General features: G+C 46.4%; 1 protein-coding gene across 1 annotated transcript; it reads right to left on the bottom strand.

Annotated features, from left to right (window-relative positions):
• Window positions 1-12,802: 12,802 nt before the first annotated feature.
• On the bottom strand, window positions 12,803-14,403 carry LOC146163058 (uncharacterized). Its single transcript, XM_083382813.1, has 2 exons — window positions 14,347-14,403; window positions 12,803-13,662 (listed from the first exon to the last, which is right to left on the bottom strand). The coding sequence occupies exons 1-2, from the start codon at window positions 14,399-14,401 to the stop codon at window positions 12,803-12,805; spliced, it is 915 nt and encodes a 304-aa protein (XP_083238939.1). The 5' UTR covers window positions 14,402-14,403.
• Between the last annotated feature and the right edge of the window lie 642 nt (window positions 14,404-15,045).

Below are 15,045 nucleotides of genomic sequence, written 5' to 3'. Positions count from 1 at the left end.
TCGCTCGGCAATAATTGCCCGCGACTCCTGTTGTCCCGTTGCACCGAAGTGCAGCGTACGAAGTACCGTCGCTCGGCAATAAGTGCCTGCGACTCCTGTTGTCCCGTTGCACCGCAGTGCAGCGTACGAAGTATCGTCGCTCGGCAATAAGTGCCCGCGACTCCTGTTGTCCCGTTGCACCGAAGTGCAGCGTACGAAGTATCGTCGCTCGGCAATAAGTGCCCGCGACTCCTGTTGTCACGTTGCACCGAAGTGCAGCGTACGAAGTATCGTCGCTCGGCAATAAGTGCCCGCGACTCCTGTTGTCCCGTTGCACCGCAGTGCAGCGTACGAAGTACCGTCGCTCGGCAAGAAGTGCCTGCGACTCTGTTGTCCCGTTGCACCACAGTGCAGCGTACGAAGTATCGTCGCTCGGCAATAAGTGCCCGCGACTCCTGTTGTCCCGTTGCACCGAAGTGCAGCGTACGAAGTACCGTCGCTCGGCAATAAGTGCCCGCGACTCCTGTTGTCACGTTGCACCGAAGTGCAGCGTACGAAGTATCGTCGCTCGGCAAGAAGTGCCTGCGACTCTGTTGTCCCGTTGCACCACAGTGCAGCGTACGAAGTATCGTCGCTCGGCAATAAGTGCCCGCGACTCCTGTTGTCACGTTGCACCGAAGTGCAGCGTACGAAGTATCGTCGCTCGGCAAGAAGTGCCTGCGACTCTGTTGTCCCGTTGCACCACAGTGCAGCGTACGAAGTATCGTCGCTCGGCAATAAGTGCCCGTGACTCCTGTTGTCCCGTTGCACCGAAGTGCAGCGTACGAAGTACCGTCGCTCGGCAATAAGTGCCCGCGACTCCTGTTGTCCCGTTGCACCGAAGTGCAGCGTACGAAGTATCGTCGCTCGGCAATAAGTGCCCGCGACTCCTGTTGTCCCGTTGCACCGAAGTGCAGCGTACGAAGTACCGTCGCTCGGCAATAAGTGCCCGCGACTCCTGTTGTCACGTTGCACCGAAGTGCAGCGTACGAAGTATCGTCGCTCGGCAATAAGTGCCCGCGACTCCTGTTGTCCCGTTGCACCGAAGTGCAGCGTACGAAGTATCGTCGCTCGGCAATAAGTGCCCGCGACTCCTGTTGTCCCGTTGCACCGAAGTGCAGCGTACGAAGTACCGTCGCTCGGCAATAAGTGCCTGCGACTCTGTTGTCCCGTTGCACCGAAGTGCAGCGTACGAAGTACCGTCGCTCGGCAATAAGTGCCCGCGACTCCTGTTGTCCCGTTGCACCGAAGTGCAGCGTACGAAGTACCGTCGCTCGGCAATAAGTGCCCGCGACTCCTGTTGTCCCGTTGCACCGAAGTGCAGCGTACGAAGTATCGTCGCTCGGCAATAAGTGCCCGCGACTCCTGTTGTCCCGTTGCACCGAAGTGCAGCGTACGAAGTACCGTCGCTCGGCAATAAGTGCCCGCGACTCCTGTTGTCACGTTGCACCGAAGTGCAGCGTACGAAGTATCGTCGCTCGGCAATAAGTGCCCGCGACTCCTGTTGTCCCGTTGCACCGAAGTGCAGCGTACGAAGTATCGTCGCTCGGCAATAAGTGCCCGCGACTCCTGTTGTCCCGTTGCACCGAAGTGCAGCGTACGAAGTATCGTCGCTCGGCAAGAAGTGCCTGCGACTCTGTTGTCCCGTTGCACCACAGTGCAGCGTACGAAGTATCGTCGCTCGGCAATAAGTGCCCGCGACTCCTGTTGTCCCGTTGCACCGAAGTGCAGCGTACGGTGAAGTACCGTCGCTCGGCAATAAGTGCCCGCGACTCCTGTTGTCCCGTTGCACCGAAGTGCAGCGTACGAAGTATCGTCGCTCGGCAATAAGTGCCCGCGACTCCTGTTGTCACGTTGCACCGAAGTGCAGCGTACGAAGTATCGTCTCTCGGCAATAAGTGCCCGCGACTCCTGTTGTCCCGTTGCACCGAAGTGCAGCGTACGAAGTATCGTCGCTCGGCAATAAGTGCCCGCGACTCCTGTTGTCACGTTGCACCGAAGTGCAGCGTACGAAGTATCGTCGCTCGGCAATAAGTGCCCGCGACTCTGTTGTCCCGTTGCACCACAGTGCAGCGTACGAAGTATCGTCGCTCGGCAATAAGTGCCCGCGACTCCTGTTGTCCCGTTGCACCGAAGTGCAGCGTACGAAGTACCGTCGCTCGGCAATAAGTGCCCGCGACTCCTGTTGTCACGTTGCACCGAAGTGCAGCGTACGAAGTATCGTCGCTCGGCAATAAGTGCCCGCGACTCCTGTTGTCCCGTTGCACCGAAGTGCAGCGTACGAAGTATCGTCGCTCGGCAATAAGTGCCCGCGACTCCTGTTGTCCCGTTGCACCGAAGTGCAGCGTACGAAGTATCGTCGCTCGGCAAGAAGTGCCTGCGACTCTGTTGTCCCGTTGCACCACAGTGCAGCGTACGAAGTATCGTCGCTCGGCAATAAGTGCCCGCGACTCCTGTTGTCCCGTTGCACCGAAGTGCAGCGTACGGTGAAGTACCGTCGCTCGGCAATAAGTGCCCGCGACTCCTGTTGTCCCGTTGCACCGAAGTGCAGCGTACGAAGTACCGTCGCTCGGCAATAAGTGCCCTTGACTCCTGTTGTCACGTTGCACCGAAGTGCAGCGTACGAAGTATCGTCGCTCGGCAATAAGTGCCCGCGACTCCTGTTGTCACGTTGCACCGAAGTGCAGCGTACGAAGTATCGTCGCTCGGCAATAAGTGCCCGCGACTCCTGTTGTCCCGTTGCACCGAAGTGCAGCGTACGAAGTATCGTCGCTCGGCAATAAGTGCCCGCGACTCCTGTTGTCCCGTTGCACCGAAGTGCAGCGTACGAAGTATCGTCGCTCGGCAAGAAGTGCCTGCGACTCTGTTGTCCCGTTGCACCACAGTGCAGCGTACGAAGTATCGTCGCTCGGCAATAAGTGCCCGCGACTCCTGTTGTCCCGTTGCACCGAAGTGCAGCGTACGGTGAAGTACCGTCGCTCGGCAATAAGTGCCCGCGACTCCTGTTGTCCCGTTGCACCGAAGTGCAGCGTACGAAGTACCGTTGCTCGGCAATAAGTGCCCTCGACTCCTGTTGTCACGTTGCACCGAAGTGCAGCGTACGAAGTATCGTCGCTCGGCAATAAGTGCCCGCGACTCCTGTTGTCCCGTTGCACCGAAGTGCAGCGTACGAAGTATCGTCGCTCGGCAATAAGTGCCCGCGACTCCTGTTGTCACGTTGCACCGAAGTGCAGCGTACGAAGTATCGTCGCTCGGCAATAAGTGCCCGCGACTCTGTTGTCCCGTTGCACCACAGTGCAGCGTACGAAGTATCGTCGCTCGGCAATAAGTGCCCGCGACTCCTGTTGTCACGTTGCACCGAAGTGCAGCGTACGAAGTATCGTCGCTCGGCAATAAGTGCCCGCGACTCTGTTGTCCCGTTGCACCACAGTGCAGCGTACGAAGTATCGTCGCTCGGCAATAAGTGCCCGCGACTCCTGTTGTCCCGTTGCACCGAAGTGCAGCGTACGAAGTACCGTCGCTCGGCAAGAAGTGCCTGCGACTCTGTTGTCCCGTTGCACCACAGTGCAGCGTACGAAGTATCGTCGCTCGGCAATAAGTGCCCGCGACTCCTGTTGTCCCGTTGCACCGAAGTGCAGCGTACGAAGTATCGTCGCTCGGCAATAAGTGCCCGGGACAACAGGAATTGCACCAAAGCGCAGCGTACGAAGTACCGTCGCTCGGCAATAAGTGCCCGGGACAACAGGAATTGCACCAAAGCGCAGCGTACGAAGTACCGTCGCTCGGCAATAAGTGCCCGCGACTCCTGTTGTCCCGTTGCACCAAAGTGCAGCGTACGAAGTACCGTCGCTCGGCAATAAGTGCCCGCGACTCCTGTTGTCCCGTTGCACCGATGTGCAGCGTACGAAGTACCGTCGCTCGGCAATAAGTGCCCGCGACTCCTGTTGCACCAAAGTGCATCGTACGAAGTACCGTCGCTCGGCAATAAGTGCCCGCGACTCCTGTTGCACCAAAGTGCATCGTACGAAGTACCGTCGCTCGGCAATAAGTGCCCGCGACTCCTGTTGTCCCGTTGCACCAAAGTGCAGCATCAGTGCTTTCGACACGCTCAAGTTCAGCACGTTGTGCCGTTTGCGCTCTTTGTTTCCGTTGTAGTAAAGCACAACGTCCGTCGTCTTGTGTCACCACGCATCGTGCCTGCAGGGCTCTGCTTAATTTCCTGCAGCATTAAGTTTTTCATTGCACGCTCTGACCCGAGGCTTCTCCATTGTTACCTGAAGTACAGCACATTGCGCATACACCATGGATCCCATTATTGTCGCATGGCAAGCGCTAAACGATTGTACGTAGACGTCGAAAGTGAGATGAAGCAAGCCGAAGGTCGCCCTACAGTCATCTCGTTGTTACCGGATGTCAACGCCCAATACCTTCACCTTATGTCTCTATGTGGCAATATCCTCGACAACCAAGTCGTGCCAGGATCCAGCTTTACGAAAGCACAGTGTAGTATTGGCTACAATGAATTTCAAAAGCACGTGCAAGAGTGGCTCGATCGCGTGAGAAGTTCTTCCGCAGGCCCATTGCATACGCCGCTGCCTGACAGCCCCGCTGATGATGCAGCTCGTCGTTCAGTCCGAGGAAGCATCCCAACAAGAGCATCCTCGAGGCAAAGCAGCACTCGACAGCGGGAGAGCCGAAAAAGGTTGGAAATGGCACGCCTTACTAGAGTACACGAAGAGGAACGTCTCGCGTCGCAAAAGCAAGCCGCCGAGAGACAACTTCAGCGACAGGCAGAAGAAGCAAAGGAAGAGGCTCAACGTCAGGTAGAAGAGGCGAAGGAGGAGGCTCAACGTCAGGTAGAAGAGGCCCGGCGTCGGAACGAGGAGGCGAAAAGAGCGGCTGAGCGGAAGACCCAACGTGAACGAGAGGCATTGGAGCTTGAGTTTCAAGAAAGTTTACGCGGGACTCGTCATCGCCACGAGCTACCGAACTAGAAGCTGCCTGCGACGAGGAATCGAACTGCGGCTCTAGTCGTCGAAGAGGGCTCTCTCTATGTAACTATTCGGATTTCATAAATCCGATTAACCCTCCAGTGTCAAGAAAAGAAGAAGCTGCGGAGTCCAACTGTGGTTCAACTCGCCGAAGAGGGCTCTTGCAACGCAACTTTTCAGGTTCTATAACTCCGCTTCTTCCCGCAATCGAGTTTCCGCACATATCTTCTTCTACTCCCAGATTGAGCGGTCCGGCAAGTCTTGGCCATGTCCCCCGTTCAACTCTTTCTGCTTCCGTTGCAATTACGACGTCAGAACGGTCGACAGTTCCAGTTTTCACTACAACAAGCCACGCACCGGATTTCCGCAACGTTACCCAACGCTCGACCAGATTTCACCCGACCTACACCATACATATTGGCAGGAAGGTCGATTCGTTTGACTTGAAGCTCAACTACCTCCTGCAGCACTGCCAAAAACATGTTTGCGATAAGGTAAAGCATCATGCTGTAAACCGGAATCCGCAGGATGCTTTCGAAAGTACTCTACAACATTTATACAACCGCTACGGGCAGCCACACATAGTAGCTCGTCGCTGTGAAAGCCTTCTTAAGCAAATACGCGGCGCCTCTACAGTCGATTCTGTTGGCTTTATAACGGCCATAGCAGCAAAATTGCCAACTAAATTGAGGGACCGTTGGGTGACTTTTTCTCTACAAGTACAAGATACAGCCGGTCGAGTTGCAGCGTTTTCAGACTTTTCCGAATTCGTCAACCTTCAGAGTAAGGAGGCCAACTCAACTTATGGAAGAAGTTTTTTGGCGGATCAATACAACAAAGATGTATACCCGCATGGCAACAAAGCTGCCACCTCCAAGTCTAAGCGACAATTTGCTACAACTTACACCACCGTCGTCGCACCAACTTCTACTGAGAGCGAGGCTGTTCGACAATGTCCACTTTGTGAAAAATCCCATCGCCTGGAGAATTGCGAAGAATTTCGTAGAAAGGCCATCTCCGACCGAAAAAAGTACTTGCGAACTGCATTTGCTGCTACAGATGCTTGCGCCACGGCCATACTGTTCGAAACTGTCGCAGTGACGTCACTTGCAGTCAAAGTGGCTGTAGAATCCGTTTTCATCATTTTTTGTTGCATTTCGTCAAGACTGAACGTCCCAATATCACAGAAAAGACCGCAGCTCGTCAAAGCTCTGCACGAAGTAACTGCCTACATTCTTTATCGAAGGATGCGGATACGAAGCAACTTTCTGCTTATCTAGACATGGTTCCAATATGCGTTCGTTATGAAGAAAAATAAGTTCAAACTTATGCGCTGTTAGACTCCGGTTCTAACACGACGTTTTGCGAACGAAAGTTGGCCAGCTTACTGAACGCTACATCTACTGAAAGGTCAACAAGCATCCACCTAAGCACGTTGGGTTCCGAAAAGCGGGAAGTCAATACAGCGTCTATATCGCTATCAATACGCCCCTTGGAAGGCAGTGGGGAGATCTTCTTACCAGATGTGTTGCTCATCGACCAAATCCCCGCAAAGCCAACTGTTGCCCCACCTCAATACGAATTGGATCGGCATGAATACCTCCGCGGTGTTAATTTGCCACGCATTACTGGCGGGTCGGTAATGCTACTGATCGGCAACGACAACGCCCTTGCTCATCGTTGCCTGGAGAGTCGTTTCGCACCAAACCCTCGTTATCTTCCAGACGCTATCAAGACACCCTTAGGATGGCTATTAAAGGGACCTTCACTCGCAACTCGATCAACCGAGGATAGCGCTAACTTCCTGTTAAGAACATCGGGTATACCACGAGAGGTAGACGAACTTGCAAGCGCTATTGTCCATGACGAGGGAGAAGTTATTCCCTCTCCACACGAAACTGACGTAACGCACGTGGATTCTCTCATGCGCTGGATAAGTAACCACAAGGAAGCGGCCGAATTCGGTTTACAGTATTCCAGAGAAGACGTTGTAGCTTACAACATGATGTCCAGACTGGTGGAACTTGTAAACGGCCATTTCCAGCTCCCTCTTCCATGGAAGAACGACTCCGCAATCCTCCCCGACAGTATACAGATGGCACGTCGACGATTGACAAGTTTAAAGAAACGCTTATCAAACGACGCAAGGCTTCGCCAACAATACATCGAACAAATAAAGTGTCTACTCGATAAAGGATATGCAGAAGAAGTACCCTCCGATCAGAGTGATACAACGAGTCGCACTTGGTATTTACCGCACCATCCAGTCATAAATCCACGGAAGCCGGACAAGGTTCGAGTCGTCTTCGACTGCGCTGCAAGATGCCAGGGAATCGCCATCAACGATATGCTAATGAAAGGTCCTGATTTAGTGAACTCACTGGTTGGTGTACTGATGAGATTTCGGAAAGGCCGAATTGCAATAGTGGCAGACATAGAGGCCATGTTTCATCAGGTACTTGTCGCGCCTCGAGATCGACACGCTCTGCGGTTCCTTTGGTGGCCAGGAGATATGTCCAAAACGCCCTTCCCACATCGCATGACCGTCCATATTTTCGGCGCCCGGTCTTCTCCCAGCTGTGCAACATTTTGCTTGCGCCAAACCGCCAAACAGTTCGGCAAATTATTTCACCCTGGAGTTGCGCAAACCGTATTGAAGGGTTTTTACGTAGACGACTGCCTTGCCACAGCAAACGACTCGACTACAGGAGTCCAACTAGTAAAATACTTACGAAAGCTACTTGCTAAAGGCGGATTTAAACTGACAAAATGGTTGTCAACAAGTGATGACGTCATGGAATCCGTTCCCGTTGAAGAAAGGGCAAAGGCTGTACAGGAAGTAAAACTGGGCGAAGCAACGCAGCAGCGTGTATTGGGAATCATATGGAACGTAAAGGCCGATGAGTTTCAGTTCGAAATCAGCTTCCCCGAACAACCTCTAACACGCCGTGTCATGTTGTCCATCACGAACTCCTTATTTGACCCGTTGGGGTTCGTAGCGCCGGTCATACTCGAAGCAAGGCTGATCTATAGAGACCTCTACCATAAGAAGGTAGATTGGGACGAACCAATAACAGGCTCCGAAGAACAGCGATGGAATACATGGCGCCACAGCCTACGTCATCTTCATGACGTAAGGGTTCCTCGTTGCTTCGAACCATTGAATATCCGTCCTTGGACAGGAACTCAACTTCACTTTTTCGCTGACGCTTCCAATTCTGCACGTGGCGCAGTCTGCTACTTACGAAAGTTTAATGAACAAGGTGACGTCAAATGTTCACTCGTTATGGAAAAGTCCTTGCTGTCGGGTGCTGGAAAACACACTATTCCAAGACTGGAATTGGAGGCTGCACTGGACGCCGTGAAGCTATCCCGCCGTATCCAGGAAGAATTGGAAATCCACGATTGTCCATGTATCTTTTGGACAGATTCCTCAATTGTACTTCAATCGTTAAGAGCAGAAACCAAGAATTTTCCGACATTTGCACGAAACCGTCTATCGCAAATCCTCGAACATACGAAATCCTACGACTGGATGCATGTTCCAACCGAATTAAATCCGGCCGATCAAGCTTCACGAGGAATGTGCGCTCAAGCTCTGGTAAAGTCTGGAATGTGGTTCAACGGTCCGCCTTTCCTACAGCTTTCTCCCGACAATTGGCCGAACCGTTTTGCCCAACCGCCGACCGCTTCCCCGCAATATGAAAGCTTCAACCTCGATAAGACACCAAAGCAAGTGTTCCTGTGTACGTCCGACGTCCCGGCTACCGATCGCATAATCTTACACTTTTCTATATTGCTTGGTACGCCCCTAATAAGAGGCTATTATTTTAACAATGTTTTTATCCTAAAATGGCAGGGCACATATTCCTAAAGTCCGATTGGCACCAGAACCTATTGTGCTTCTATTGGTTTCATTCAAAATGACAATGGTCGACATATTCGATGATATCACAAATGTGTTGGCTTAGGTGACAGTTTATTTTACATTTACATAGTAAAAAAAGGCAAAAAAAATAGAGGCCATTGCCTCTTGCCCAGTTTGTAAATAGGGCGGGTCGTAGGTTGTACTGTAGATTTTCTTCAATGTGAAGTTGCCTGTACATTGGCGTATGGTTGTTTCTCGAATTGCTTCCCTCTGAGCAGGTGTAGCTCAGTTGTTAAACCCGTGGTCCCTGTATGACCGAGGTCGTGAGTTCGAACCTCACCACAGGCTAGTTGTTTTTCTAGCCTGCCTTGCTTAAGTCATTGATCGACTGATTTGATTAGTGTGCTTTTGGTACAGGAAATTGTGTTTCGTTAAATCTGCAGGCAAAACTTGCAATGGAAGACAACAGTAGGCGTTTGTTACAGAGGTAAAATGAAAGTTTAGACATGAAAATATATATTTATATATCTTTTTTTATTGGGAAAATGTTTTTGTACATTTTTGTAAAACGATGAATTTTATTATAATCATGAGCAAATTGAAGTATTTTTTAATGCACACTTTTCCAAGTTCATACTGTCATCTGAAAAACAGACACAAATTCCAACTAACAAACCTGGATTTATGTTTTTAGTATTTATCCTTAAGGTATTATTATTCATTGGCTGTAAGTTTTTTCCAAAAGCTCTTGTTTTTTCGTGCATGGTGCAGTCGGCACCCAACCACTATGAATACGCCAGAAATCAAACTTGGTATGTGTTATTTTTCGCAACCTTTTTGTTGTGTAAGTTTGCAATTGCTATTGTACGAACACACACAACGGTGCAAACGATTTACCAGTTGTTGTTGAATGGTCCGTTCAACAACATTCGAACCATCAGCTTGCTGGTATGCCCGGGTGTTAACGACATGTTGGTAATCTTCGATGTTGTGCAAACATTTAGCGATGTGTTCACCTGATTCTCGGCTTTTGTCATTGCCATGCAACTCGACTCGCTTCATCTGGAAGTACAAGTTCATTGAAACTTGCCTTTTCACAAAACAATCTGTTCAGTGAGAAAGCGGGTGGATTTTAACAATAGACTAGGACGTGTTGCGTTTAATCTCATAATGAAACCAGTTATTTGACGAAAACGAATCGCAATCAATGGCTTTAATTAGACCAACTAAAACGTAGTCACAAAAAATGATCCCGAAAAGCTATTGTTAGTTTGAGAGACCATAAAGCGGTTCTTACCTGGATGATCTGCTGGATGAAAAATTAATGTGTCGAGCACGAGCAATTTGCTGTATGCAAATGCGAAAAGCCTCCTGAATTACAGTTTAGCCAATTCAACAAAATAAAACTAAAATCTTTCGCGCTCCGCTCGACCAACAATAAACTTCACTATTTTATGTTGTCTCAGTGATATTAAATTAAAAAATGATGACTTGCTTTTCGTAGGGGGCACAAAGCAATAACCAAGGCGGCGCAGCTGATAAAAGGTTAAGAACCACTGATTTAGACTAACTAGAACAAAGTTCCCAAAAATATTGTCCTTAAAATTCATTCCCGGTTGAAGACACGATATAATCAACTACATATTATACGATCTCCTGGATTTATAGTTTAAACATAATAAACAAAAAATAATAGTAAAGCGTTTTACTGTACCGCTTACAATAAACTAATTGCCTACTTCGGGATAGCAACAAATGGTATTTTATTACATCCCGAGCAATATTGTCTTGTTAAACTTTAAAGTAGTGATTTGATAATGTCGCCCACGAAAGTGTCGACTCAAAGTTTTAGGCAAAGTAGATACAGACTTCACTCTCAGACACACTTTATAATTATATTAAAAAGGGGTTTATTGCCATGACACTGAAGTAAAAATCGACATATATTCACTAACTGGGTACAAGCGTAACAGAGAGATCCGGTCAAATAGCTAATGGGCATTTCATGAGGTTATTTACACACCTAACAAAGTTAATAAAAACTAAATTTAATATTACCACTCTAAACACCAACCTAAATCAATGCATAATCATGTATGGGTGCAAGTGTAAAAGAGCAATCCTAAGTGAAAGAATCAGTGAAGAAGCAAAATATAAAGAACGCTTACCGGGGTGTCCCTCTGTTGAATGGCTGATGACAAGCGTTCCATTCCATTACTTGTAATGCCGCAGTTTCTCAGATTAAGTTGATCGACTTTGTGCAAACAAGTTGCTATATAGTTAGAGCCGATCTCGTCGAACTTGTTCCACGACAGATCCAGTAGATGTAACTGAAAATAATAAAACATTGCAATACAAAGACAGGTTGCTTTTTGTGAAAAACATTCTAAATATATAAACTGGCAAAATATAAAGAACGCTTACCGGCGTGTCCCTCTTTTGAATGGCTGATGACAAGCGTTCCATTCCCTCGCTTGTAATGCCGCACCTTTCCAGAACAAGTTGATCGACTTTGTGCAAACAAGTTGCTATATAGTTAGAGCCGAACGCGTCGAACTTGTTCCACGACAGATCCAGTAGATGTAACTGAAAATGATAAAACATTGAAATACAAGGACAATTTGCTTTACAAACGTCGCAGCAAGTGAGGTCTGCCAACTAGGGCGGCCAAACTCAAGTCGATAAAAATCGTTTCACTTGCTACGTGTCAAGTCATTACTAAGAAACTGAACGCTTGCAGTTGTTACGGCTGCTCTGGTAAAACAAATGGTAAATTATTGAAAATATATCTCAAGTATTTACAAGTTGCCGGTTCCCTAATATGTGGTATATATTTTCCTCTGCGTCTGTCAACACAATTCAAATATAACGCGGGGTGAAAAAATAACTTTCTATTTTTCGTCACCGTCATACACGTCACTACTAAAGTGATCAGAGAGCCTAAACTTTTCTAACGCCCGGTTTCTTACCTATCTTGGAACACCGTACATCACAATGTAGTGTGACGTAATAAAGAAGGCATTGTACAGTTTAGTCGCTTAATTATGAAAATACCTTATATTGTTAAGCAAGATTTGACAACACTCGTTGAATTGTTAACAATTAAAACTAACCAACTTTAATTAGGTTTTGAATTGACCAGTTTCGTAAGTGATATTTTAGTCCATCCCAAAATATAACGTGTCATAAGTTGAAAGTAATGTTCTGCGACTGTGGCCACAAAAATGTCGACTCTTTCCACTTTTACACAAATCCTGAATAAATTTAAACCAATCCAAATAATGTACAAGAATATTTTTTCATGGACCCTCTGCTACTGATTCGTGGACAACTTTAACATCTCTGTGGACCAGTTGTGGTCGAACTACATTGTGCTTCACCGAACTAAATATACAAACTGGCAAAATATAAAGAACGCTTACCGGGGTGTCCCTCTGTTGAATGGCTGATGACAAGCGTTCCATTCCCTTGCTTGTAATGCCGCAGTTTATCAGTTCAAGTTGATCGACTTTGTGGAAACAAGTTGCAATCTGGCCGATGATTTCATCACCAAACTGTGACAGATGCGTTCCACGTATCTCAAAATGGTACAGAATTAAAGTATAAGTTTACCCTGCTTTTCTGTGACGCATGTGAAATCGTTAAATGAAAATATAGTGAGTGAAAGGTTACTTTCCTGCAACAATAAACAGTCATCAACCAGGTTTGTGTGTCAAAAGCCCGGCTTTAATGCTAAGGCCGAATTGCTCTAATTTTACTGGACTCTTATTTTACGACGAAACATTAAATTGGTTAAACTTTCCAGTTTTAACCTTAAAATTAACCAGTTGTAAGTCAAAGACTTGGTTAAACAGTTTTGTTTTTAAAACTAACACAAATTTTTCTAGTTGTCATTATCCGTTATTTTTACGGGTGCTGAAAAGACTTAAACCACTACATTTGTGAAAAGTAAGTAGTTTTCCATACATAGCTGTAACCTTGTTACCTCTAAGTTGTGCGTTTTGTTGGATTGCGCAATCAATGATGATGTCATCTGTACAGCAGCTAGACTCGGGTTTTCTAATGTGATCCAAGTTGGGATTGAGGCTGAAGCTTCCTTCGTCATTATCGGGTCATTCAACTCGTACAAAACCTCCAAAGCAACATCTGAGGGCTTTGCTAGTTCCCTTTTGAGGTAAGTTTCAATTATTGGTGTCTTTTTGCTCTCATCACGTGGCGCTGGATTGCACAATTTTGCAAGTTGTTGCGCAATACTTGGGTTGTGAAAGCCGATGATAAATTTGTTGACAGCATTAATTTCAAACCGATCAAAAACACTGCGATCGTATTCGGTTGCCGAATCATAAATGTGAGCGTACAATGCTTGGAAGAACTCGCGAAACATTTGGTGTTTAAATTTAAAACCTTCGGGCCTTTGTTGAACAATCGAGAATTTGAAGTTTGCTGATTTATCAAACCACTCCCTCCCAAACACATCAAGTCCGCTGGAGGGCAGTGGTGACAATAGGAAGGAGCTGTTCGAATATTTGACCAACACCTCAAGGTCAAACTTCTGACCTTGAAGCACGTCTGACTCTAGATACATGGTTACCATAGTGACCAATATCTCGGTAAATCGAGTGAATTTAGTTTCGGGATTTTTTAGCAAAACGTAAATGATGACGTCACGAAGGTAAGGGTCTTGGCAAGTGTCGAGTAAAACCGGATTTTCCTCCAAATATTTCAAGACTTTTGAACTTTCATCTCCGCAAATTCGTTCGCACGAAGATTTGACGTCGTCCATATCTGGAAAGTGTGAATAAGTCATAATATATATCAAGAAGTTAAATGCAAGGTCAGTCTACAAGAAAAACACTTGTCCGCAGTGAGATTCGAACTCACAACCCCAGATATACAAGGTTCGAGGCTCAAAACAAGTGCTTCTCAATTTTGCTTCGCGTCGACCAAAAAACTAAGGCGTAAGTACAACAAAGTTGCGGAGACCCAATTCTCCGTTAGATAAGGTGAAAAAACGTGCCTGCAGGTCCGCACTTCATATTTGAGCTACGCGTGAACTTATGTATATATAAGCTGTGTATAAATGAAAATGCGTTTGATTTTATCACATTAGAGGGTGTATCAGGAAGTGTTAAAGTTTCGTGAAATTTAACGTGCAAATGAATAAAAAATGTCTGAACTTTTCGAATAATAAAATCTGTTATTGTAAATAAAGAAAGCAGAAATAAAAGGTGTTTCTTTTAAGCAGAGACTTACCGAACGCTCATAAACCACTACTTTATAAACCAGCTCTGAAAAAAATAAGGTCTAACTGGAGCTGGACAGTAACTTATGCATAGCTTCGAACCAAAACCGGAATTAAACCGAAATTCTGAATAAAATTTATTCAACCCAAACCAATCTTTAACCGGAAAATTCCACCGGTTTAACTCATTTTAAGGTAAAAAGTTATGTTCAAAAATAAATTTTTACCTGTTTTTCGCCATGTGTATATCGAAGTGGATCGCACATAGAACTGCAGAAACATACAAGCTGTAAATTTTATATTAATCTTTTAATTTAAAGTTCATCCTAGTTCAACACTTAGCCATATGTGGTAATAAATTTAAAACGACAATGCTCAACATATTCTATAAAGTTCAAGTTCAAAATACTTTGGCTTGAGTGACATTTTTTGCGCCGTTTTGCGAAGTTTAATTTAAAACAATTTAATTTTTTTTGAATAGTGCACTACATTCATATTAAAGTGTTCAGAATATGTCTGCTTGAAATATAGAGCTAACTAGATTACATAAACTTTTAGACCCTTGGGGACAAAGGTTGGGTTCAAATGTTCATCTCATAACAAGAAAATGGACAAACCTAACAAATCCAAAGACCTACCTTTTTTTCAATTTATTAATTATATTAGTTATAAGATACTATTTATGTGGAAAGTTATATGCAAAACTTAAAATAACAAAAAGAGTGACTGAAAACAAACTGATGTAATGCTTTGTTTTTAGTGCAATCGTTTGTAATTATGCAACTGTTTTTCTTGGTATAATGTCATTTTACACTTTTTGACTAGTAGCATTTAAACAGAAAGGTATGAGTAGTTGGCAACTAGAAATATTGAGCGAGAGTCAGGATGAACTTTTGCAAAACCAAAGTGACTGAAAATAAATTAAA

This window comes from Ascidiella aspersa, chromosome 2 (assembly GCF_963924565.1).
Source record: "Ascidiella aspersa chromosome 2, kaAscAspe10.2, whole genome shotgun sequence".
Classification (NCBI taxonomy): Eukaryota; Metazoa; Chordata; class Ascidiacea; order Phlebobranchia; family Ascidiidae; genus Ascidiella; species Ascidiella aspersa.
Note: the sequence above shows the minus strand (reverse complement) of the source record. Positions and strands in the feature narration are given on the sequence as shown.

What these genes read in the sequence shown, in the direction of transcription:
- LOC146163058 (XM_083382813.1), bottom strand. Translation starts at nt 14,401, where the DNA reads ATGTTTCTGCAGTTCTATGTGCGATCCACTTCGATATACACATGGCGA. An exon ending in ATACACATGGCGAAAAACAG is followed by an intron (nt 13,663 to 14,346) that starts GTAAAAATTTAT and finishes CACACTTTCCAG; the next exon opens with ATATGGACGACGTCAAATCT.